This window comes from Heteronotia binoei, chromosome 2, assembly GCF_032191835.1.
Source record: "Heteronotia binoei isolate CCM8104 ecotype False Entrance Well chromosome 2, APGP_CSIRO_Hbin_v1, whole genome shotgun sequence".
In the NCBI taxonomy this organism is placed as follows: domain Eukaryota; kingdom Metazoa; phylum Chordata; class Lepidosauria; order Squamata; family Gekkonidae; genus Heteronotia; species Heteronotia binoei.
This window is the reverse complement of record NC_083224.1, coordinates 113,086,040-113,112,566: the sequence shown is the minus strand read 5'-3', so window position 1 is coordinate 113,112,566 and position 26,527 is coordinate 113,086,040. Positions and strand designations below refer to the sequence as shown.

Sequence of the window (26,527 nt, the reverse complement as noted above, 5' to 3'; positions counted from 1 at the left end):
GGCCCTTCTAGGACCCGGACTCACGGCTCGCCACGCCCCCGGCCCGCCTCCACCCCTCCCTCCGATTCCACCCCAGAGGCGGAGTGGGCGAGGCTGCCGCTGCCGCCTCTTCTCCGCTCGCTGTGGCTGCTCCTCCGAGATGGGCTCAGGCTGAGCCCATCTCGGAGCAGCAGCCACGGCGAGCGGAGAAGAGGCGGCAGCTGCACAGCAGCGTCGCCCGCTCCGAGACGGGGCGGCTCGCCACGCTCCCCGGCACCGTTTCCCCCCCTCCCCCTAGTTCCACCCCAGTGTCTCCTGGCTCCACCCCCAAAGTCCCCAGATATTTCTGGGGTTGGACTTGGCAACCCTAATTCACACCCTTAGCCTGTCTGGTTTTAACAGTTTAGCAGAAGCTCCTCTGAGGGGCCTTTTAACACTCACTCTAAATGTTGCATCAGACATTCTCTTTTGAAGGCACAACCATATTTTCCATTATTATTATTATTATTGAGGTATTCATTAATTATTCAGGGGTCCCTCTTCACTATAATATCTTTTCTGAGAACTAATAAGAATTGGGGCACGTAGTTGACTAGTATACATAGGGACATATGGTCCAAATTAGAACTGACCCACATGCATTTTAGAGTGCACCAGTGTACCAAAATTTAAAAGAATTACTATATGGAAGGCTCCACTGTGCTAACACAAAGAGGAAAAATGACAAAGGCTGCTTAGCAAGTATATAAACAATTTATGAACTTCCAGCAATAGTGTCAAAGAACCGTTCCTGTCAACAGTTGAGGCCAGGGCCTGTAGAGCAAACCCAAGGAGCATGCGCTCTGCAAGGTGCTGTGTAACGCCTTTCCCGCAGGCTGCTGGGAGATGTAGTTGCTCTCCTGGTTTCTTGGCTGACCGAGAAACTTATGTCACCCGAGTCCTACAACACAGAACGCCCTTCCTCGTTTTACAACGGCGCATTTTAAGGCTTTTGTGCCAAGGGACATCCTGTGCGCCCCTACAGACCAAGGCGAACGGCACCTTTCGGCATCGCCCGTCCTCCCGGAAGTTGGGGCCATGCGTCGTGCCAGTCTTTTTCAAGCCCAAGAAAGCTTTGGCGCGTCATTCAGTGCGAACAGCAGCCTCGTGGGAAGAGGAGAGGAGGGGCCTGAGCGGCGGCCTCTTCAAATCGCGGCGGCGGTCTAAGGGCGGGGGCGGCCATGAGTCCCGTTACACGAGAGCAGCAACTGCTGCTCCGCCAGGTAAGTTCCTTCAGTCGGTATATTCTGCAAATCACTTACAAGACTGGGGGAAGGAAGCTCCGAATCGGGCAAGAAATTGCCGGAGGCGCTCATTCCTGGGCGGTGGGGGAGGCGGGCGGTAAGAGTCGCTTTGCTCCAGTTGCGGCCAATAGGCTGGCTCCATTTCTGTGTCCTTAGCGGTGATTTGCTAAGGCTTGTCCAATGAGTTGGACTGGTTCAGAGTAGGTGATAGCCGTGCGCCTGGGGCAGGCTTCTCTTGTTCGTGGAACATGTCGTCCATTGGTCAGAATGGGTATATTGTTCCCACATAAGGATAGGTGAATTTGGCTTTATGTAATGCTCACACGTAATATACGTGTGAAAAGAGAAGTAGTCGCGGTCCCTTCGCAGGGTGGGTTTTTCTGCCACTGCCGTAATGCTGTAGAAAAGTGTCTTCTCTTAATTCTCTTTGTGTGTGTGGCGCGCGGGATAAGCAAAGAAGGGAGTATATACTAGGTCAAAGAGTATGTTACGGACTTTTTCTATGGTGCAGTCCTCGGCTGAGTTACAACCACCCATCAAAGGCGGATTTCATTTTTAAAATGCATATGCTGCATTTAGGGTGGTTGAAACTGAGGCACGATCACATTCACTAATGCACCTTCAGTCCACTTTTACTGCACTTTCCAAGTAGAGTCAGCCAGTTCACACAGTAAAATCCAATTGGAAAGTGCATTTAGTATGTGATTGTGGCCTAAAAGTAATATCAATAAAATAACTTATAGTAAATTGTAGCGGCAGTGACAACAGCAACGTTTAGTGGGTAGATTCCCACGGGAGTGGTGATTCCCACAGATACACTAAATCTCACAGTTTAGTGTCCTGAAAGTTAGCACACTGAATTGTGCCAGGAAATGAATTGCTCTTGCAAGGCTATTTTAAAAATGTAAACAGAGTGGGGTATCTGGAATTTTCAAGCATGCATCTGCTTCCACTTACAGGCTTAAGTGATAGACTCCAGGATGACCATAACCCCTTGGAATCCCACAAGGAAGACTGCCATGAAAGCAGCTCTCTCCCCCCCCCACCACCAATGAAATAATAATGTAGCCTTGCAAAAAGTCTCTCTTTTCTTCCCCTGCACTGCTCCATGTTTAAAAAATTCCTAGACAAAGACAGGGTCCTCAAAGATAACAGTTCTTGAATCATTTGGGATGTTTGGAATCATCTCCCATGTTAGCGCTTTCACCAGATAATTTTACAGCACTGAGATTATCACTCTATTAAGATTGCAGGGAATGCTCAATTAGATTAGGTGGATGGGGGGGGCAGAATTGGAGAAGAAAAAGGAAGCAGCAGCACTTAAATCATAGCCTACTCATGATAATTCCTTCCACATGGTATTCCAGGGACCAGACATGATATAAGCAGAGTGGCTTGTCATTCTCTGAGTAATAGCCAATCTTTCTTGTTGGTCTTCCATCCAAGTACTGGCCGTGGCTGACCTGGCTTTGCTTATTAACTCTGACAAGCACTGGTCAAATAGGGCTGCTGAAAGAAGATTTTCTTGAAAGAGAGCCCAACAACACTAAGCACATTTTTAAGGCACAGCTAACATTATTTAACAAGAGCATTTAAGGAGGGACTGCAACTGGCATGCCAAAGCAGGTAAAAGGAATTTTGAGTTACAGACCTCTCTTGTGCAACCATAAGAAGTTAATGATCTAACACCACCTTCAGATTGTATACTTGATCTTTAAAAGACAGTACAGTCAGATCCAGTCTCAGCTGAAACCAGTTTCATAGTCTGGTATGCTACACCAGCAGTGCCTTGCTGCCTTGTCTAGCTTCCCAGCTAATAGCTTTTCCCCACCCCATTATCTTCTTTTTCAGTTGTGAATATTTTTACTTTTGTTGCACTGAAGTAAAATTTTGACAGCTTTTTGTTTCTCATAATTTTAACTCTTCATCTGATAAGAACAGAAGAGAAATGAAGCAATGTTAAATTGGAGTGGTTTATTTTTGAAATGCGATAGTATTGGCTTGTCCTCCTTTTTTAAAACAAATGTCCAGCATAGGGTTGCCAGCTTTTTAATGCACTATGACATGCAAAAGCAGCCCTATAGCCAGGATTTGAAGAATTGGGGACCCTGATTTTTTTCAGGGTGCACATAGTGGTCCCAACCTCCATGGCCTTCTCTCCTACCACTGCTGAGGAAGAAAGCTGTCAGCTCGCTGCCATACAGCCTCCCACCTCCCCCCAGCTGCCCCAAGGTGATCCCTTTCCAACCCTCTTCCAGCAGCTCTGGTGGGGAGCCACTCAGAGGTTTAGATACGTGCCACACGATCTCCTGCTCTTACCTGTAGCATGATCCAGCTAGGCAAGCCCGGAGAGACAAAGGGGGGTGGGGGTGGAAAGCGCCACCAAGTTGCAACTGACTTCTAGGGCTACAAGACCTCTAATTCGGATTTCTTCCTGTTGGAGGGTGAGCCAAGGCTGCCCAAGCGCAGCTCCCACCCTCGCTTGAGTGGCCAGCGAGACGAGGCCAGAAAACCCCTGCAGGCGAACATCACCTCTCCACTGATCACCAGCCCTGGACTGCAGCCGGGACCTCCACTTGTGTGCACCAGCCTACCCTACCCTGCCCTGTCTGCAATGGAGCCATTCGCCCCCTACCCCTGTCGCCCCACTTGAGAACAGCCTCTTGCAGGCTTCCTCTAGCCCAACGTCAGCCCAACGGGGAGCTTAACTTTCAGTCCTGGGTGCTGAAAGTGCCCCGTTGTTTCTGCTTGCTGGGGGGGGGGGGGGGTCAGAGATTTCTTCCAGCCCCTAAGCAACTAGAAGCAACAGGGAGCTTAACTTTCAGTTCTGGGCTCTGAAAGTGCTCCATTGTTTCTGCTTGCTGAGGGGTCAGAGATTTCTTCCAGCCCCTAAGCAAGCAAAAGCAAGGTGGAGCTTAACTTTCAGTCCTGGGCTCCGAAAGTGACCTCTTGTTTCTTCTTGCTGAGGGGTCAGAGATTTCTTCCAGCCCGTAAGCAAGCAGAAGCAACAGGGAGCTTAAGTTTCAGTCCTGGGCTCCGAAAGTGCCCCGTTGTTTCTGCTTGCTGAGGGGTCAGAGAATTCTTCCGGCCCCTAAGCAAGCAGAAGCAAAGGTGTATGACAAGGCCGAATGGAGAAGGATGCAGCCGAGGCACTGGAGGCTGGTTAGGGGCCCAAGTCAGGAGGCCCTGCGTAGCAGTCAGGGGGCTGTGCCCCCACAGGCCCCCTCGTAGCTACGGGCCTGTGCAAAAGGTTCTTCATACTAGTAATAAATGTATTCATTGAATGCCTGTGTATCTGACAAGCTGTTAAAGATAGAGGAATGGGCAAGAAAAATGTGACAACCCCAAGCCCTATGTGTGTTGTTGATGTTCCCCCATGTATTGGAAGATCAGCCTCCTGAAACCAGCATTTTTAAAGCAGAAATTAGTCCTTTTTTATCCATAATAATAACTCAGATGCTTATCTGCATGTGGAGTCTTGTCTGCATTTGAAGTGTGCTTTAGTGAGGTAGAAAGAGAGGCTTGTGATCAATGTTCTCTCTAAGCTACAGAGTCTTGTGAGCAAAAATTCTGATTGTGAGCTACTGGCATTAAAGTTCTGAGCTACTGCATAAATTAGTGTGTTCTGGGGTCATCCTTTCTGAGTTAAGACAAAAATGTATGAGCTGAAGGCTAAAAACTGTGAGCTAGCTCACGCTAACTCAGCTTAGAGGGAACACTGCTAGTGATTCTATATCAGGGGTGGCCAAACTGTGGCTTGGGAGCCACACGTGGCTCTTTCGCACATATTATGTGGCTCTCAAAGCCGCCCCCCCCTTATCAGCTGGCTTGGAGAAGGCTTTTGTCTCTTTAAATCACTTCTCCAAGCCAGCCAGTGACTTGGAGAATACATTTAAAGTTAAAGTTGCTTTCTTTCCACCTGTTCCTCCCCATCTATCCGTCTATCAATCTTTCCGTCTTCCGTCTTTCTTCCTTCCATCTTCTGTCTATCGTCTTCCATCTATCATCTTCCCATCTATCTTCCCTCTATCATCTATCTATCCTTCCCTTCTTCCTTCCCTCAAACATCTGACATTTGTTCTATGTGGCTCTTACGTTAAGCAAGTCTGGCCACCCCTGCTCTGTATATTTGTATCACATCCCTCCAAGGAATTCAGAACTGGTACCATCCACAGGCCATCTCCTATGGAGCTATAGGCTATGCCTATTAAATTTATTTCTCATAGTTTCCCTTTCTTTCTAAGGATTATTACAGAATTAGGGAAACACTAAGGAAAAAATCCTTAAAAGCGATATCATAAAGCGGCAACTAGATTTAAAACAACACAGTATAATAATATGCAATAAAATACAAACCTATTCCACTTATGAAAGCACCCTCCTGACCAGTTCCATTTAGGGTTGCCAAGTCCAATTCAAGAAATATCTGGGGACTTTGGGGGTGGAGCCAGGAGACATTGGGGGCGGAGCCAGGAACAAGGGTGTGACAAGCATAATTGAACTCCAAGAGAGTTCTGGCCATCACATTTAATGGGACAGCACACCTTTTTAAATGTCTTCCTTCCATAGGAAATAATGGATAGGGGCACCTTCTTTTGGGGCTCATAGAATTGGACCCCCTGTTCCAATCATTTTGAAACTTGGGGGGTACTTTGGGGAGAGGCACTAGATACTATATTGAAAATTTGGTGCCTCTACCTCAAAAAACAGCTCCCCCAGAGCCCCTGAAACCTCCAGATCAATTCCCCATTATACCCTATGAGAATCTCCACATAGGGAATAATGAAGACGTTTCCCTCTCTCTCCCCTCCCTGTTTCTGGCAAATCTGATGCAGGGGATTGGCCTCTCTACTCTCGAGTTGCTGCCAGCTTCTTCACAGCAACACAGACACACCATCCAAAATTGAAGCCTTTCAATCAAGCCTCCAGAGGTGCAAAGGCACATGGTCCTTTGCGGGCGGGGCGGGGCGTCTCCCCCCCCCCCCCCGCCAGCCAGCTGACTGGGGGCGAGAAGCAGCCCTGGAAAACGGAAGAATGGCTGCTGCGATCGGGGCTGGGAGGGCAAGGAGAAGCTGCTGCGATCCAGGGTGGGAAGGGAAGGGACGAGGAGAAGCATCGGGGATCGGAGAGAAGGGAAGGGGCAAGGAGAAGCTGCTGGGATCGGGGCTGGGTGGGAAGGGCCGCCATTCCCCCTCCCCCCCCCCGCTTTCTGGATTTTTGGCGAGCGGGGGGAGGAGGCTCCAAATCGGGGGTCCCCCGCCCAGGCGGGGGATTTGGGAAGCCTAGTTCCATTTACTACAGCCCTATTTCTACTCATAAAGATGAATTTGTTTCCTTGCCGCGAACCAATGCAAATCTGTCTGTGGATTGGTACATCAAAATCTGAGACCAGTCTGAAAAACACAGCCCTGATGTGCTGGGAAGAGTAGCTCCACAGTGTGCCTTTAATGTATGGGGCCCATTGAGCATAGGACTAAAACTGGACATAATATGTGTGCTTTCCAAGATGCAGTGTTTTGAAATGTGAAAAGACTAATTCTTGCACACATACTCCCACCCCCCAACCCGGATTTTAATGGAAAATACATCACTCTTTATTGGATAGGATTGGTCATGTTGCTTTTGCTACCAGTTGTCCTTTATTTCTCATTTTTAGAAGTCATACATTGCTTTAACACTATTAACACTGTGCATATTTGGTTTTTAATAACTAGTTAGTCAGGTAATTTGGATACAGCCTGGCTTTGGAGGCAAGGCATTTTCATGTGTTTTTGCTTTCTTTTTAGATTTTGGGATGGAGAGCAGTGGCAAGTATTGCTTGGTCTATATTACTGCTTCCTCTTTGTACTGCAGCCTTCATCAGCATTAGCACCATTGACTTATTCCACCCTATACAGTGGATCACAAGTGGGTACCATGCTGCAGCAGATTTAAATCAGAGAATGTATACTACTAATAGTATTTAGCAGTTACTTTTTTAGCCTGTTCAAAGAATTTCACAAATAATTGTCTAAACAATACTGTAACATAGGTCAGAATTGTTTATTTTATTCAATTTTTAGGGAACTTTTTATTTTGAGCCCCCAAAATAGTTTACAGTACTTTCAAAATGCAAATGATTCTGTTTAAAATGGAAACAAAATTTCTCCACAAGGAGAGATGTGGGTGGGAGAGAGGATGCAGATCTGAAAACATATTTTATTTATTTATTTGGGCATTAAAACATTTATAGTCCTTGTGGTTCAAGGCAGCTTACAGTTTTAAAATAGTGATGTCTGAAACAAAAGCTGAACAAAACCTCTATAGAAGGAGAATATTTTGTTATCTAACAGGAGATGAGAAGAGAGAAAAGGGATAACTTTGAGGTGATCCAGAAACAGTCATTGTTCCCAGCCTCTCCTGATTCTCCAGTTTGTCTTACAGAATCAGGGTGGAGTGGAAGATTAGTTCAGCTGAGCCAGGAACAGGCATAGGGTAGTGTCTCCCTGCTACTGTGTGAGAGTGGCTTAATTAAGGCCAGCCAAAGAATTGATGGTCCAAGCAAGAAGTAAGCCAAGGACTTCTTTAGCCACAACTGACATTTAGACATTAAATCATTATAGCATTAGATCTGTGTTCACAGTACTTTCTCAAAAATTCCTCTTCTTTTTAGGCTCATTCAATGATTTATATACTTCCTATGTTATCTTTTGCTTGCTGCTGATGTCCGTGGTGGTATTGGTAATAAGTATCTTCAATGTGGAATTTCATGCAGGTGGGTATTGAAGTATGTATCGAATAAGAATTGAAGCTTGAGTGTTTTTTCCCTTAGAGCGTATGCATAATTTTAAAGATGAACATCTTATAGGGCTCTAGATTGTTTGTTTTAAAATTTAACTACCAAAATACAGCTCATAAACTGGTGGAGGCTTTCTTTGCTTATAAATGTCTATTAATCCTTAAGCCTCAGAATATCATTAAGAATCTGATGATGGCTATGTTTCGCTATCCCTTCTCAAAAATGTGGTCTGATCGTTAAGAAATTCTCATCAGAACTTAAACTCTTCAATCATCTTAAACACTTAAACAATGCAGGGATTCAGGGGTTGGCCTTGCAATGGCTTTCCTCTTTCCTAGATGGTCAGGGACAAAGGGTGGCAATTGGGGGAGAGTCATCCCAGAGGCACGTGCTTAATTGTGGGGTGCCTCAGGGGGCGGTGCTCTTCCCGATGTTGTTTAACATCTACATGCGTCCCCTTGCTCAGATTGCCTGGAGTTATGGGTTGGGTTGCCACCAGTATGCTGATGACACCCAGCTCTATCTGCTGATGGATGGCCAGCCTGGCTGTGTCCTGAAAAATCTGGACCTGGTGTTGCAAGCCATGGCAGGATGGCTTAAGCTGAGTCGCTTGAAGCTGAGTCCAACGAAGACAGAGGTCCTTTGCAGTTGCGGCAGTCTGGGCAGGGAAATCCCCTTTCCAGCGTTTGACGGTGCACCACTGACGATGACGCACAAGGTCAGAAGCTTGGGGGTGCTGCTGGAGCCTGCCTTGACAGAGGCCCAGATAGCAGCCACTGCAAAATCTGTTTTTTTCCATCTTAGGCAGGTGAGGCAGTTGGTCCGCTTCCTTGATAGTATACCAGATTCGCTACAAGGTGCTGGTTGTCACCTTTAAAGTCCTGTATGGCCTAGGACCTGTTTACCTTAGGGACCATCTCTCCCCACACATTCCCCAGAGGGTACTTAGATCTGGATTTCAAAATCTATTAGCAATCCCCGGGCCGAATGAGGCCAGATTAAAAACCACTAGAGAGAGGGCCTTCTCGATTGCATCTCCCTACTGGTGGAATCAACTACCAGAGGAAGTGAGGACCTTGCCCAGTTCAGCAAGGCCTGTATGACCACTCTCTTTCAGTTGGCTTTCAACTGACACTGAGCCTTGCATCATAGGGAAATTGAAGAAATACTGTCGCCATTGAAACTATATAAACATCTAAGAGACTAGCACCAAATTATTCCGACTGTTTTAATTATTGAATGTGTAATTTTATAATATGTATGGATTTTAATTGTTTGTTGTAGTTTTATACTGTGAGCCGCCCTGAGCCTGCTTCGGCGGGGAGGGCAGGATATAAATCAAATAAAGTATAAGTATTAAATGAAGAATAATGATCCTCAGAATGGTCGTTCATGAACTATGACATGCAACAAGTCTATTTAAGTGACTTGCTTTTGGGCAGGTTATATATCTTTCTTTCTTTGCAGTTGTACCTTCTATTCCTTGCTCACGATTAGCACTGATTAGCAAGGTTCTCCACCCACAACAAGTGATCCATTCTGTTGTGCATGCTGTAATGGGAATGTTGGTGGCTTGGTGTGCCGCAGTTATGACTAAGGGAAAGTTCCTGTTTTTATCTGTACCCTGCACAGCTTCAGAAAGGTGAGCTTTGGTGATCACAGAGCTGTTTGTTATTTCTCATGGAAAGAAATAATGTTAAAAATTGACTTTTTGATAACTTGCTGTTATGAATATAGAAGGCAGGGTAAAGATAAATGGTTTATACAGATTATTTTTTTTTTTTAAAAAAATTCTACTTATAGTCCTTTGGTTGTAGTGGGGACAATAATCTGGGTTGTAACTTCGAGAGCATATTACTTTTTCAAACCATAAATTATGGTTGCTGGGAAACACAATTCCCACTCTAGCTAGAATAACTAATAGCCCAATGGAAGAGGTTTATAGACCTGGATGTGCACTGTTAGAGGCTGCTGTTGAGTGATGCCCAGACTTTTCTGGCAAGAGAAACTATTTCTGTTCGCCTAAATGTCTCTGTCATTCTTGGTACTTTTAAAAACACTAAATTTAACTTTGTTAAAAGGCAGAATTCTTTGCAGTGCATTGCACATAAGTACTGCAGGTCAACCCTCTGTGCTCTGCCAGCTCAAGATTTGTACTTATTTGAGAGAGCTGTTAGGAATACCCTGTCCACTTCCTGCCCTCTGAGGCAAGATTTTCCCTCTGTATTTCTTTCCCTTTATGACTGAGCAGCTCTAGTGGTCTGTTTTATTCTTTCCTGAAGAACTCTGGTTGTCCCACTATGTCACAGTAAAATATTTTGCCTGTTTGTTCAGTCTAGGTAAGAGCCCCGTGGCGCAGAGGGTTAAAGCTGCAGTACTGCAGTCCTAAGCTCTGCTCACGACCTGAGTTCGATCCCCAGTGGAAGCTGGGTTTTCAGGTAGCCGGCTCGAGGTTGACTCAGCCTTCCATCCTTCCGAGGTCGGTAAAATGAGTATCCAGCTTTCTGGGGGGAAAGTGTAGATGATTGGGGAAAGCAGTGGCAAACCACCTCGTAAAAAATCTGCTATGAAAACATGAAAGCAACGTCACCCCAGAGTTGGAAATGACTTGTGCTTGCACAGGGGACCTTTCCTTTCCTTCCTTCAATCTAGGAACCAAAGGGAAGGAATGTGAGTCCCCTTTAACTTATATGACTTAAATGGCACTGAAGAAGTTTTTATATTCCAAATTAACGAAATATATTATTCAACATAAAGGGGAAAGGTCAGGTGAAATTAGGGATAACATTTCTGAGGTAACTCAGTATAGATAACTGAGGTTCAATCAGTTCATGCACAAACTTTTCTTATGTTTCAGCCTAATGAGATTTTCCTAAGCTTTTCACAGTGGCTTAAATCTTTATGTTGAGAGGCTTTTGTTCCAGTATTTTCCCCAAACAATTCAATAAGCTTTCTTTGAGTATTCTCTGACACTTTTGGTTTCCAGTAGGCTGGTACAATCTTTCCAGTACTTAAACCCTTCTCTTAAAACACCTGTATTCATCTTGAGTCTCTAAAGGCAGTTTTTAACCACACCAGAAACGGGGATCTCTGTACTCAGAGTTATCAGCCTGTTTAGACTAGGTAGAGAAAGTCTTTCTCTCTCTAGAAGATGTATCTCATTTCCTTGGCCTGGATGGGAGTCTCTGACCGATTTCGCATTCACCTTACTCTGCCCTCACGTCCGTCTTCTCCGTGTGGCGTCCTCCTGATTTCCCACTATTTGCCTCAGGGCTGTAGCAAACATCGTGGTTTTTGCGCAGCAAACGGAAACTGGTTTTTAGCGGTTTCCATTTGCTGTGTGAAAACCGCGATGTTTGCTGCAGCCCCAGTGGTTAAATCGGGAGGACACTGCATGGAGAAGACAGACATGAGGGCGGAATAAGGTGAGTGTGAAATCGGTCTCTGACTACCCACACATCCTTGCCAGCTTTCCCCAGTTTTCCTGTCTGTGTTAAACTGCTCTAAATCAGGGCTGAATTCCACAACAATTCAGTCAAGGCAGAAGTGTGACTGACTCTCTTCTCAGCATGCAGCTCTCAAATGTATTTCTGCTGATGCTTGGATTAGCCTATCACTCAAAGCTCTTTGAAGAATTAACCTTCACAGTTCTTTATCTGATTATATAGCAGTTCTAAGCTTTTAAAAAGTGCAGTCCATCACAGTTGTGCTTTCCCTTTTTCAGCACTGTCTAAACAGAGTCTAGCAGCACTTGCTGTAAAATTAACAGAGATTGTTATTTCAGCTCTGAGAAACAGTTCTAGCCAATTTCTTCCCCCCCCTTGAAATCAGATAAAATAATTACTTCAAAGGTAGAGTTACATATAGAGTTGTTTTCCTCTTTTTGTGCATTTAAAATCTAAAGTGCTGTTTTGTTTCAGTCCAGCTGATGATGTTCCATACATGTGCCTGAATGAATACCACCTCTTTCTCTTGCTCCTTGGCGCATTCATGGGTTACAGCTATAGCCTCCGGTACCTTGTGCACAATATGAACTACCTTCCGTTTCCAATCATACAGGTAACTGCATATAAAGAACAGGAGCATAGTGTTCTATCATTGAACCAGCTGTGCTGTTCTTTTCTTATGTATACTCTTGACCATGTTGCTAGCTTTTGGAGAACTTTTAAAACCTTATTAGGTATAGGATTTATTCTTCCATAACATGTGGTTGTGGTATAAAGATTCTTGGCATTGCCTAATCTTCTCACATGTATTGAAGTTGTTTGAATATATAGTGGTTTACTGTAGCTGATTTACTTAAGAAAGATAGAACATTCAGAAAGCAAGAGATGCCATAAAAGAAAATGAGGTCTTAGCATTTGGGTTTAGCATGAGGTTTCTCGTATAGCTTTGGTTTTTAAAAGCATTTTTCATTTAAAGTCTGTTTTTCAAATTACGTATACAAGGTGGATAACGTCTTGAAACTTGAATGTTTAATATTTTTTAGCAATACAAATACCTGCGTTTCAGAAGATCTCTACCTCTGTTGGGAAAACAAAGCTGTGTGGAGTCTCTTTATATGGTTAGGAACTTCTGTGCTGCTTACTACTTTTTTGGTAAGATTTTCCTTTCCCCCTTCTTTAAATGAAAGGAATAGGAGGTGAGATACTTGAGGTGAATTCTGAGGCAGTATACTTCTGTTTGCCAGGTGTTTTAGGACAAATAGATTATTGGGAAACCACAAATCTGGGTCAGCCTCAGAACTTAGCCCAAAATCTGTCCTTATCACAACTTTACCCCAGAGGGTGGATTCTTATCTTTGATGTCTATTAAATTACTTGTCAGGGATGCACTAAGCTGATCCTGCATTGAGCAGCGGGTTGGACTAGATCAGGGGTGTCAAACATCTGGCCTGGGGGCTGAATCAGGCCCTCAGAGGGCTCCTATCAGGCCCCCGAGCAACTGGCTCTTGTCTGCTTCCTCCTCCCTCTCTCTTGCTCCCTTCTGCGTCACAGCTTGCTTTGCAAGGCTTGCTCAGTCGCACAGGATCTACAGAGCTAAGCCTCTGTTTTCTCCATTAGCTGAGGCTTCTCTTTTGGGGAGGAAGGAGGGGGAGGCAGAGCTTGCTTTGCCAGGTTCTTTCAATTGCACATTGGAGCTACTGAGCCAAGCCTCTCTTCCTTCTTTTGGCTGAGTCTCCTCCCCCTTCTGGTCCCCTGGGGAAGGAAGGAAAGAGCCAGAGCTTCCTTTGCCCAGTTCCTTGGATCCCATGGGAGAAAAACAAAGAAAGCACCTTTAAGACCAACGAGTGCTAATGTTTTAGGTTTTTAAAAAAATCTTAATTGTGATTGTCTGTGTCCTTTTTAAAATTTCTATCTGCTGCCTAATCTTAAAATGGGCACACACACGGCCCAGCCCGACATGGCCCGGCCCACCAAGGTCTCATTTATGACAGATTCGGCCCTCATAACAAATTAATTTGACACCCCTGGACTAGATGGCCTGTATGGCCCCTTCCAACTTTATGATTCTATGTCCTTGCTGAACTTTGGTGGAAAATATGGCTCAAAGGCAAAGATGATCCATAATCTCCCTCTTCAGCTCCAGTTTCATGGAATTATCCAAGTCATACTGTACTAGGAAGATGCTCTTCAAAGTGCAGTACCACAGGGATCTGTGACTCCTCCACTCCTGCTGAGCTTGGCACTGGGAAGAGACACTGCACAGTTGCTTCTCTCTCTGTGTTCACTGCAGCACCCTCCTCTATTGCTATCTCTTTTCATTCCATCACCAGTAGTGCTAAGGGAGCAATTCCCCTCCTCCTCCATCCACAGCTTCCTGGTGTGTAAGCATCTCTGATCTAGCTAGGATCTGCTGGTGGAGGGCACAGGCATCATCAGCCCAGAGCACTGGGTGGTGCTGAAAAGAGCTGGAAAAGGAATGAAGCTCATGTTGTAATGAGGGAGGAGGCAGGAGGGCAGCTGAGACAAACTTGCTGGGGAAGGAACCCTTGCCTTGGTGAGTTCATTTTTGGACCCTTGGCTTTCACAAATATACATTGTATTTTGAGCTTCCCATAGGAATCTGGTTGGCCATAGTAACCAACAAAATGCTGGACTAGATGGAGGCAGCAATTGCCATGGCAGCAATTGCAGTGACATGAAAAATTGGTTGTTGGAGCTTTTGAATATTTCTTTCATCCTCTACATATGTGGAAGGGACTTGCAATGTATGAGAGAGGTCATGCTGTTAGAAAAGTGACTGTAGAATTGCTCAAAGAGAGTAGTATGGCCTGCCTGTTCATTCCTGTTTATATAATATAGTTACATAATATAAAAGAGTCTTTAGATGTGAAAAGTACAGGGCAGGGGCTATAAAGCAGCAGAGGCTGAGAAGCTGTCTTTGATTGTATGGGGCTCTACCTAGCTCAAGGATTAGACAGTCCTTAGCAGAGAGGGCCTCTGAGTAAATGGACTACTTTAATAGTCACAAGGTGAGGCTGTGTGTATCATGTGGATCTTCATGAAATATGGAAGCATCAAGCTAATGGATGTGGCTACTGAGTTTTGTTGAACTAAAATATTACTTTTAGGATGGAGGTTTCCATAATCATATTAATTTTTTCTGTCCTGAACAGTAGGGTTGTGGTTTTTAGGGGAAAACTGAGGTAACTCACTGCCGCCCCCCCCCCCCCAATGCTATTTTCCTGCCAAAAATCACTCCAAGCTGTTTTTACCCCTTCTGAGGAGATGGAACCATTATTCATTCACTTACCTAATTTATCATCCACTTTTCTTACACAGAATCAAGTTATTCCTTATAAGATATTCCTTATAAAATGTCCTCGTAAACCATTCCACTTTGCGCACTCTGTGGAATACTAGTCATGTGGGAGCCTTCCTGATCCCTTCAGACAGGCTTTCCCACCAAGTAGCAACCACTACTGAGAAGGCTCAAGTATGTACAGTTAGTGATCTTTCCTGTTTGCAGGGTGGCATACCCATAACCCACCCACCCCCAGCACTGGGGTAAATACAATTTAGAGGTGTGGGGGGGTTGCATTTGATATTGGATGTACATACATTGTATTGGACATACTTATCATACCTTTCATTTTTTTTCCCTTTGGCTTTCTTGTTGACAGTTTTACTTTTGTGCTGAGAATTCTTTCTTTCCATGGATGTAAACACATACCTGTGTTTTTACAGCTTGATTTTCTTTTTGTGGCATTATAGGTTATATTCCCAAGGCATGGATAATTACTACAATGAACCTTCATATAGATAGGTGAGTACGTGCAAAAATCTGATAGAATCTTATTTAATTATTTACTGGGAACTTTGTAGTGAAGACATTCCTCACGCCTCTTGCAAATCAAAGTGGAACACAGACATTATCTAAGCAGACACCTATCTTGGAAGAAAGTGATTATGTACCACACACAGTGATGTAAAGGAATAGAAAATGAATCCATTTGGGAGGTGGTAATACTCTTTGGCAATGGGAAGGTGTGAGAGCACAACTTTCAAATATGCTCAGTGGGTCACAGTGTTCCCTGCCGTTTGTATTGCATGTATTTGATTCTGTATTGGTGATAAATGCTGTTGGGTAAATAAGGCACAGAGGCTATGGATCGTTATTTTGAAATATATCTCTTTATCTAAGTCTACAGGGGAAACAGGGTGCTTCTTAAGAAAATAACAAAGGTTCTAAAAACTACATATTTATTCTACAAGGTAGGTTTACACGTTAAAACAAGGAGGCGGCTGTAACAGGTACTGGAGTACAGGCAGATAGGTAGGTAGATGAGGCTAATAGGCAGTTAACCTCTTCTCTACAATCTTAACAGGAAGAAACTGAACTCCCTAGCCAACTGAAACACTGATAAATTAAAACCACCCACATTATTTTATAAAACACACCAGTCAACACACAGGATTGGTTCTGAGCCAGGTTGTACTTCCAGGTCTCTACTACAATCATAACAAATATGTTAACCCTATAATGACTGAAATTTAAATTTTGCCATATCCTAACAAATGCCTCAATAATCTATTGGCAAAGGACTGTTTGGAAAATACTTTGTTGTAAAATCTTCACTGAAATCAAATATGTTCTTCTTATGAATGAGCAAAAATGATGATCTTTTTGACATAGGCAACAAAATAAAATTACTGTTTGTACTGCTTGTCTCCTGTCAAGTTTTCCCTCCAGGCAAAATAAATCTGCTTCACTCAGGAATAAATGAAGAGTATTTTACATAAAAATAGCTTCCCTAATTTTGTTTGCTTATTTATCTGTCTTTCAGTAAACTTCATCCTCTAGATACCCTGGCTGGTCTCTTGGATGTATCTCTTCTGTACCACAGCTGGCTGTGTGGTGTGTTTTTGCTGATTACTTGGTACATTGCATGGTTACTCTTCAGAATACATTCTACTGAGGTTGGTATTGTATGTTCTGCACCATATCATGGCAAGGCAGCTTTTGTTAGTGGAATAACAACATGGGGTACATGTGTTACTATTCAGCTGAAACTGCTTTGTAGTTGTTTTCAGGTGGAGAAATTTACATCCTCTCCTCCCCTCCCCATCAGGTCAGGCTTGGAAGCCTCTCTGTGAGTTTACCAGATTTGCAAATGATCAGTATACTCTTACCAATGTCTTATTGACCAGGGTTCTTGCTTCAACTACAGTATGTGCTCTTCTTTCAGGCACATCACTTTCCTGTACAGCCAACTTTTACAGAAGAAACAGATCATTGCTTACCTAAAATTTTAAACAGCAATCCTCCACCTATTTTAAAGGTATGCAAGTTCATTTATTTCAGTTCGCTTGTTTCTTGCATAGTTTTCATTGCTTAGCATACACAGAGATCACATTAGCGAAGCTTGGATGGTTTTGATAAATCACTTAAATGTTAAAATAACAAAACCAACAAATATTGCATTAGTGGCCTGAATCCAAGGATATAACGGGTATTTAAGATAAATAAAAACCTTCAGGTTTTCAGATCTCCTGTTTTTCTTGACCTTACAAATCTCTCTTGCTTTCTGGTTTTTGCTTCCCCCCCCTAAAGCCCCTTAGTTCTGGCCATCTCTTCTTCATATTCTTATATCTTCTTTCCTAAGTCCCCCTTCTTTCTTGTGGGGGCCATAGCCAGCGGTGGAGCACATAGGGTGGCGCCCCCAATCGATTCCACCATGCCTCCACCCCTTTAAATTAATAAATTGAAAACTTCGCTATTTCTTCAGCTGCAGTATGCTGCACTGCTGCTGCACCAGCCCTGCTTGATTGATTCCTTTCTTCAAAAGATTTCCTGTTGGATTAGCCTGTATCCTCAATTCTGAATTCCGGAGGAATTAGCCTGTAGCTGAGCTCTTTGAATCTGGAGGAAGTAGCTGCCCTTAATTACATAGGGGTTGTCCCAGGACCATGACACGAGTGTGGGTTCTGCAGCAGGCGGGAGGTGCTGGGAAGCCAGAGCTGTGCAAGCTAGCTCATGTGGAGTCTTTGTGTGTCTGTGCAACGTCGAGGCTCCCCCCGCCCCTTAGCAGAATCCTGCTGGAACTTCTTATCATGCCCTCGAGAGCTCTGGCCAATTGTCTGCCTGGCAGGGCCAGTGGCACTTTCTTTGTGCTCTCTTGCATTGTCTTTTAAGCTGGCTGGAGAATTTAGACTCCTGAGTAATTTTGCTTCAAAAGGCGTGAGCTGAAATTATTTTTCCCTTTCTCTCTCACTTTCTTTGGCTTGCACTGGCACATGAGAAGGTGGCTGGGAGGGAACAAAAGGCTGAAAGAATGCTGAGCCAGACAAGGAGAGACATTGCTTTAAAGGTGTCTTTGAGGCAGGATTCCTCCCCCACCCTCCACCCCCCTCAAAAATGCTCAGGTAGAGAAAGACCCTAGCTCACTTTAAATTAGTTTAGTTTAAATGAATTCATTTTAATTTAATTAGCATGGCACCCCTTCCACCAAAATCTCTGGCTGTGGAGCTGTTCCTGTCTCTGCCTTTCTTCAGTCCCTACTGCTTCACACTCTCGCACTTCTTTAGACCATTCTGTCTGTTCCGATTATCAGTTAGTTTAACTTGGTCAAATGCTTTCAAAAGCTTCATCACCACACAAAAAAACTTAATCTGATTCCATTACAGTGTAGATTTATAACACTGATGTTTGTATTTATGCAGAATGATTCTTTATACATTTAATTGGATATCTAAAATAGCTGTTCTCACATTCTGTCTCCAGCACTTGAGGAGCTTTGGGATTGCTTTGTGAATTCTTTCCAACAAGCAGGGATTGAATCAGCCTGTTCTGTGTATCTTAGAGTAATTTACAATTAAAATAAAAGATCTACAGTCCCTTTTGTACATGAGCAAATGTATGGATGAAATTTTGTGTTCATATCCACTGACATTTCATGTCTGACATTTTATGTCAGAAAACCCAGATCTACTAAATGCAGCTCATTTCTGTATGTCTGAAAACTGATTTTTTTAAAAAAAATCTTGGCAAATATTCCAAAATGGCAAAAAGTCAAAAACTCCTTGCCTGGTAACATTCCAGGAATAAAATAAGTTACAGGCTGTCATGATCCTGGGCCTAGTGAGGCCTTCAGGCCCCAGGGAAGCTTGCTTAGGAGTTACTGGGAAAAGCCTACATCTCCCAGGATCCCCTCTGTCCCTCTGATTGGGTGGCAAGGTTTTGGAGGGAAACTGGCCCAGAGAGGGGTGGGGCCTGGGAGGAGGACATAAAAGGGCCAAGCCCAGGAAGTGGGTGTTCTGTCCCTGGAAGGCTGAGCTGAAGGTAGGCTGTGCCTGAGAGCTTTAGCAGGGGAAAGCTCCCTCATCCAAGGTAAGGGGTGAGTGTCGGTATTAGGTAGGGACTGTATAGATAGACACATTAGGGCATTTGTTTATTTTCCCTTCACCCTTTTACTGGTTAATGCACCTTGTTAATTTATATTGCACTAAAATAAACCTTTTCGCTGTTGTTCACTCTGCTGGGTCCTCACGCCTATTATTTGGCCTAAGCTACAGGAGGCCTGAAGGGCTTGGGAGGGTACTCTGGGCCTTCTCAAGGGGATCCCTTAACCCAGAGTGGTGGCAGCAATTGGTAATACCCCCCTGAATCGTGACACAGGCTATGAGAATATCCTAATTTGAGGTTTTAGTAAATCAGTATGACCAACCTGGTGATTTGTAAAGACCTTTAAAACATTTTCCTTTGCAGTTCTTGGCTTTACAGGACCTGATGTTTCTTTCCCAGTATTCTTTTGTTCGCCGGCAAGAAGTCTTCAGCCTTAGCCAGCCAGGTATTTGGAATATTATTTTCTTCCATTAAGACAGAAGCATGATAAAACGAAGTACTTTGTCAGAGGCTAACTAAATGTAGGCAGAGTTCCTTCCATTTTTCTGGTGAGCCTGACAAATTCTACTCCACAAAACAAGGATTTCTCCAGCATACATCTGAAGGCTAAAAAAGGAAAGCTAGTACCATGGTGCCTATAGCTGAGTGAGATGACATTCAGGATGGCACATGTGTGTAACCCTTGCTTCTGCTATAGTTCAAAGCATCTGAACATATTCTCCTTAGACTGGAATGTACTGTGAGTTTTTGCAGCCTAACTTTCAGTGGCAACTTTGATGCTACAACTGTGGCCCTTCATTTTGATTACAGTAGCTGATTGTATTAAATGCACAGGCAAATTTTAATCCATTGGGATTGCATTTAACTTGGACAGCCTTCGTATTCTGCTGTACAGGAAACCTGTGTAAAAAAAATTATGATTTAAACTTTTTTGATGGTCAAGCTGCAGCTGACTTATGGTGACCCCATAGGGGTTCAAGGCAAAAGATGTTCAGAGGTGGTTTGCCATTGTCTCCTTTTTGACTTAACCTAGGAGATTACTATTTTAGCTTGGTATTTTTGGACATTCTACTTTGCGGTGATAATAAAGGCTTATGAAATAATTGATAGTTTGAAAATTTAATCCGTTATTATTTTTAAAAGCTCATCTATCCCTTTCAAATAAATTCTTCTTGTCTGAAAGGAGGACATCCTCATAACTGGACTGCAGTTTCCAGGGAGTGCTTAAATCTGCTAAATGATCTGACCCTCAAGCTGATAGTGCATCAGGAGGCTGCAGCTACGAATGGGAGACTGAATCAGCCATCTGTGGGAGACCTGAGAAAAGTTCCTGATGCTCCAGGTGACAAGATGGGTCAGTTACTGTAAGAGTTTTTAAATCTCTGAATCTCAAAGGATTATATCAGATGTTAGAGGAAAACCACATTCCAAAAAGAATGAAGTAACTTAGCAAGAATGCTGCCTCCATAGAACAGCAAGGAAGACTACCAGGCAGCTTCTTCCTCTCATGTACATTTGGAGTAGTTATTCCCTAATACAATGCAACAGCCTAAATAATGCTTTTCACATTATGTGGACATATTTTCCCCACAATAAAAAGTGGCAAGAAAAAACATTGTTAACACTTGGCAGACAAGTGGGCAACTTTGGTTCTGTCTCTATAGTGCCAAGTCATTGCAGGTTTAGGAGCATACATCTTCATATCATGCTTCACTATGGAAAAATGATGAAACATGAATGTTGCTGTGGAAAGCATGATTACTGTGTAAAGAATGTAACGCCTCTAAGAAGCAGATTGTGTCTGAACATAGCTGACACAAATATGTTAACACCAGTCAGTATTCACAATACATTTTATATTTTACGCTGTACTTGTTCACCATTTGGACCCTTCAAACTTAATCCATAAAATGACTGCATGTTGAGGATTGATACATAGCATCTGAAAAAGTCCATAAAAGCCTATGCTGGAATAACATTTTGCTGGACTTTCAGGTACCACAAGACTAATGTATTTAATAAAATATTAGTAAAGATGTATTGTTTTTGGTAACTTACTAGAATGTTTTTGGCTATACTTACTAGAATGTAACTTCTCTGACCAGGGTTGTGTTCCCACACCATAGATGCTGTGTATTGTGCATTTATGTGTTTATTTTCTAATTTTTAAATGTATTGATCACCCTTTTACACAAGTTTTCAGGGTATTACAGAAGAAATTGAAATAGTTTATGGTTGAGTGCAAGTTAACGCATGGAGTAGTTTCTTTTAACAATGGCCTAATTATGAGACACCGCTTATTAGTCATTCTGAGCTTATCCTTTAAAATGTTTGTTGTCTGCAGGAGCAGTTGCTGAAGAGCACTCACTGCAGACACCAAGGGCTGGTATCCTTCCTCGAGCCCATATGTCTTCTCTGGTTAAATCATCTTTATTACCTTTAAAAACATCATCTGTAACAGATCTTGGAAGCAACTTAGGGTCACCTTTCAATCCTTCCCCACTAAGTCGCAAGGCTGGAATGCTGGAGTTAAGCTCTCCTTGGCATGGGTCTATTCAAAGTCCCCATATTATGAGAAGAGGGCCGAAACTGTGGACATCATATTCTGGTAAGATGAGTTCTTTGGCCCCTCTCTTGGCTGTTTGTGAGAATATCTTGTTGGCATATTTTAAACAGGTTGGATTTCTCTCATAGACCTGCAATGGACAGGCTCTCCTCAGGAGCCCTTCCCCATGATTGCCGTCGCAAAAGTGACTAATGAAGCAGTACAGCCGAGTTCTGCCTACTTATGGCTGCAGAGCAAGAAAGAGCAGGTATTGTAAGAAGTTTATCCATTAGCATTTCAGTTAATTCGTGCAAATAGTCTTTTTCATGTTGTAATCTCCGGTATTACTAATTCAGCATGGTTTTTGAGATTCTGTGAATTTGTGTCAGATACCTGTGGCTATAATGAGGAACACATTTCGGCTCCTCCAAGAACCTGAAAAACTAAAATCTCTTTTCTGTTAAAATTATGCAGTTCCTAAACTGATTAAACCTATGTGGCTTGCTATTCAGTGTTTTTGTATTATTTCTCATGTAGAGGTAGGAAATCCAAAATCATTTCCCCGGACATACATTTCCTCTTAACTATTGGCTGTTAATTCCAATTAAACCTTTTCCAAGATTGTGAGTCAGTTAAGCTTAAATATTTTGAATTGCCTTGATAATTTCAAATGGGAATTGTGTATCACTCAGAGAAGCTGCAGATGTGCTTGGTTCTTACAGGTTTTCTTTCTTTTTTCTTTCTAGATTAAGAGTTTCTTGTCAAAAAGAGTACTGATAATGTATTTTTTTTGCAAGGTGAGGATGAATGCATGAGTCAGCAGTGATTTCATTCTTTCAGCTACTGCTAATATTATCTCTGTTCGTTTCAAAATAGACGTTGGCACCAAAGTCATTGAAACAGATGCTGTGTAAATTGACATTTAAGTTGCAAAGTGGGACCTTTCACATTTAACACTGGTTTGATGAAAAGTCAAGGTTAGCCTAACTCCAAACTACAGTAATATCATGGGCTATTTTTTTTCTTTGGAGGTGGGAGGGATCAACATGCTGTATATTCCAAGTATTATTGAATTAACCTTTACATAAGGAGCTCTTAATTATGATGATTTGCAAATTTGACCAGAAATGTTAGTATTTGGCACACCCGGTTTGGCTAAGCTATTTAGGTGTGTGTAATCCTTCTCTCTCTCAGCACCCAGAAGCATCGATCCAAGCTCTCTTTTCTGATACTCAAATGCACATTTGGGCCTTGGAAGGTAAGCAGTGTCTTCTTGTCTGAATTAAACTTGAGGCTTACTTGAGTCTCATGGTGCCTTGTCAGTGAAGTTTATTTGAGGATAACCAGTCCTGGGATTGCTGTACTCCCTGGTTTCTGTAGCTGGTCTTGGACAGTGGGTGAGATCACACACACTAAATAATGTACTTTCAATCCACTTTCAGTGCACTTTCCAATTGGATTTTACTGTGTAAATTAGCAAAATCCATTTGGAAAGTGCATTGAATGTGGATTGAAAGTGCAGTAATTAGTGTGTTTGATCACAGCCAGTATGTGTTCTAGTTGTTTTGGTTCTCTGCCATCAAGAAACATTTAGGCTTGTTGTTATTCTGAGCACCACTGATGCTGTATTTCCCCCCATCTCTCTCTCTCCCCCTCTATTTTGGTTTGTTCTAACTGCAGCCAGCAGAAGGTAATCTCCAACTGGTTTGGGCAGGATACTGAATTCATCTTTATGTTGCTAGGCAGTCAATTCAGTGATTGTCAAAATACATTTTTTTGTAAATTTCAGGACTTCATGATAATGATGTAATTCTGTCTGTCAGAACTAAAATCAATTCTTTTTTCCTCATTTTTTTTAGGTTTGTCTCATCTGGTTGCAGCTTCATTCAGTGAAGATAAATATGGAGTTGTCCAAACAACATTGCCGTCTATTCTGAACACTCTATTAACTCTTCAAGAGGTTAGGAGAAAAAACAATGCCTGCACATAGCCTTCCTGCTTTTGTACAGCTGATGATGTTAGGAAATGCAGTGTCTTACCCCTGATTTCATTTACCATGGCACTTTCAAAAGATATTTACAACTAACTGAAAGAAAGATCTAGTCATTCAAAGGCAGTGTTTCCTGTGCTAGCATTCCAATCTTATTGAAGCCTGGCAATAGTTACTCATCAATAGCAAAGTGAATAAAAAGTTTTTGAGATTAAACTCTTTATGGAGTTGTCATATAAATGTGTTTCAATCATTTTAGTAAAATCTTGCTGCAGATCTTTTGCGCATTGTGGTCTTTGGTCTTTTGTGGTTCATACTTTGTAAAAAAACATAAATGCTAGTGTTTCCGTTATTTAGGGTTTGCCAGAGCTGGTCTGCAGTGTAATGTTTGGAAGGGCCCTAGTGGCCTTTGATCTAAACCAGTGGTGCTTGCTGCAGGGCTCAGAGACTGCCATATTCAGCATTACCATCAACCAAAAGAGTCACATTCTGTATGCAGGCTGTACAGAGGAAGGATGGGCAAGTGCCTGTTTTTTGTTTTTGTTTTGATGTAGAACTGACTCTCCTAGATCTTGCCAGCAGTTGTAGGAACCTGCTTTGCCTCATGCTCAGGAGAGAGCAAGAAGGCAGAGATGAAAGTAAAGGGTGCTCAAGGCTTCCCACTGCAGGAGCCTGCTCCGGTTGGGCCATGAGTATTCCAGAGGGAGGCTCCAAGCCAGCACTGTGGGCTGGCTCGGAACAGGCTCCTGCAGTGGAAAGCCTGAGTGCCATTTATTTTCCTTACTTTCTTCTAGCTCTCTCCTTGTCATGAGGCTCACAACTGGATGAGAGCACAATGGCCAAGACTAGTTTGCCTCATGGCACAGAAAGAGCAACAATGTAATAAGGGGATTAGTTCATGGGGTATTCAAGGCTTCCCTCTGCAGGAACCTCTTAACTAGTGGAACAGGCTCCTGCAGCAGAAAGACTATGTGCCTTCTACTTCCCTCCCTGCCTTTTCAACTCTCTCCCCAGCACAAGGAACAGCAATTTAGAAGACTGAGAAAGATTTCCAAAGCAAGCTGGTTGTGGAGAAAAGGGTGTAACATTACTCCCACCCCACTTTCTTTTTTTTTTGCTGGGTGGTTGCCATAGTGGTGTGGTTTCACTTGCTTGCTTTGGCCAGCTTGTTCTCCTCCTGGGAGCTGTCCAGGTGCTGCAGACAGAGCTGAGAGCACAGAGACTTTGAAGAAGGTTAGGGTGAAGATAGTAAGCCCTTTATTTCCATCCCTAGCTTGCTGCTTACCTGTTGTCCATTGGGAACTGTTTCAAGGTGGGAATCCCAACCAACTACTGGATCTCACTGGGCAGTGACCTTGCCCACTTTCCTGAAACATTGGGGAATGGTAGTCAGAAAAGCCTCAGGTGTCATGTGAAAGAGCCATGTGTGGCTCCCAGGCCACTGAGTGTGTATCACTGATCTAAAGAATTAACTACATCTGTTTAAATTAATTCTGGGAATGTTACCAAGGACAGGTAATTTGGTCCTTTTAATGAGGGATTTTCATGCTAGCTATTGGACAGTATTGTAGTTAAAACAAGGGATTTTTAATGGGTTGTTATAACTTAATTTTCCAAGGTTACATTATTACTGAGAAGCTTCATCTTTTGTTCTGTTTCAGGAGGAACCTTGCGAGTTTTTGATGACTTGCCTTTATTTAATTTAATTATCTTTGCTGCCACCATATTTATTTTGCAATTGATTTGTTTTGTGAATCCTAGGTAGTGGACAAGCACTTCAAACTTCCTCATGTTTCCAGCAAACCTCCCAGGACTTCAGGGAATTTGGTAGACACTTCCTACAAAACCCTTCGATTTGCTTTGAGAGCAACACTGAAAACTGCTATTTATCGAATAACCACAAAATTTGGAGAACACTTAAAGTAAGGTTTTGGGCCTACAGGATGTTTCATAATATAGTATTGTATGATCTAATATTAGTTACACAGAGTCCATTGTAGGTGGATATGAATGAAATTGTAAAGGAAAATCATTCCTCTTGGAACAGTGACCTGCTTGTAATAATATCTGCATTGAAACCTTCCATGTACTTTTTTGTATATAATTTTCCTCCTGAAATGGATTCAGGGAATGGCAGCTATGTAGTAACAATTCAAAACAGTTTACCGCAGGGGACAGACTTCTTCCTTTTGGTAGCCTTGGACCATACCATTCAGGCTGGTATTACTATGCCTTCATTTCCTTGGATTTCCATCTAGTTACAGAATGGTTGTGTTGCTGAATCTAACCATATGGTAACACATTATTGCCTCACCATGAGCTAAGGCTCTTGGCTTTTGAAGTAAACATAAGAATGGAACTTTACATAAAAAACCAAAACTTTTCAGCAATGACCTAAGTTTCCTCAGCAACTCAGGATGGCCTCAAACATATTACACATTCTTCACCCTAGTTTGCCATCTGTTGAAGAAAATAGCCATTTCTTAGCAGTTGTTCTTAAGGTTTTTTTAAACAATTGCATGTTAAGAACGACTATATATTGTACATTATTCTGTGGATTTGATAAGTTAAAGGAAGGCTCTGTGGCCTCAGTTCAGACTTTTTACAGTATTGGACAGTGACAGCAACGTGGTGCAAGAGTTTGCTGTATATTCTCATAAGTGCATAAGACAGTCATGCCAAGCTTCAGCAAACGTTATTAAATCTGAATTGAATATGTTAAAGGAAATTAATTCAACTTGATTTGATGGGCATCATGTTTTTTAGAAGGCCATTACAACCTTTTTCCAACTTGTGTGCTTTCATGTGTTCTTGTGACATCAAAGCAGACTAATCTCACTGTGTTTGTTCTGCTCTATAGTGCTGTGCAGGTATCCATGGAACACAGCAAAAGGCTACAGCAGTTCTTGGAATTCAAGGAATAGAAAGACTGCCCATCCTATTGCAAATAATGCTGATTCTGTGGCAACTGGTCAGAAAAACGTGAAATGAATGCTTTTCCAGTGGTTACTTTGATTTCAGTTGACAGACCTGTCAGCAGCATTCCATAAATACTTGGATTGTTTTTCTTGACATTTTGTATAATAAAGCAATTTTGTACTACA

At 42.8% G+C, this 26,527-nt stretch overlaps 1 protein-coding gene across 1 annotated transcript; it reads left to right on the top strand.

Moving 5' to 3' along the window:
- The first annotated feature begins 872 nt into the window (after positions 1 to 872).
- NDC1 (NDC1 transmembrane nucleoporin) lies at positions 873 to 26,527 on the top strand. Its single transcript, XM_060231865.1, has 18 exons — positions 873 to 1,241; positions 7,049 to 7,169; positions 7,915 to 8,016; positions 9,508 to 9,682; positions 11,961 to 12,099; positions 12,530 to 12,638; positions 15,258 to 15,309; positions 16,331 to 16,463; positions 16,733 to 16,825; positions 19,252 to 19,333; positions 20,072 to 20,230; positions 21,233 to 21,496; positions 21,583 to 21,701; positions 22,180 to 22,230; positions 22,628 to 22,691; positions 23,293 to 23,393; positions 25,185 to 25,345; positions 26,284 to 26,527. Exons 1-18 carry the CDS (start codon positions 1,200 to 1,202, stop codon positions 26,345 to 26,347), a joined length of 2,031 nt encoding a protein of 676 aa, XP_060087848.1. The 5' UTR covers positions 873 to 1,199; the 3' UTR covers positions 26,348 to 26,527.

Bases quoted from the DNA above. Each gene is read 5' to 3' on its own strand.
- NDC1 (XM_060231865.1), top strand. From the start codon at position 1,200: ATGAGTCCCGTTACACGAGAGCAGCAACTGCTGCTCCGCCAG. The intron at 7,170-7,914 runs GTGGGTACCATG...TCTTCTTTTTAG, and splicing joins CCCTATACAGTGGATCACAA to GCTCATTCAATGATTTATAT. The intron at 12,100-12,529 runs GTAACTGCATAT...AATATTTTTTAG, and splicing joins TTCCGTTTCCAATCATACAG to CAATACAAATACCTGCGTTT.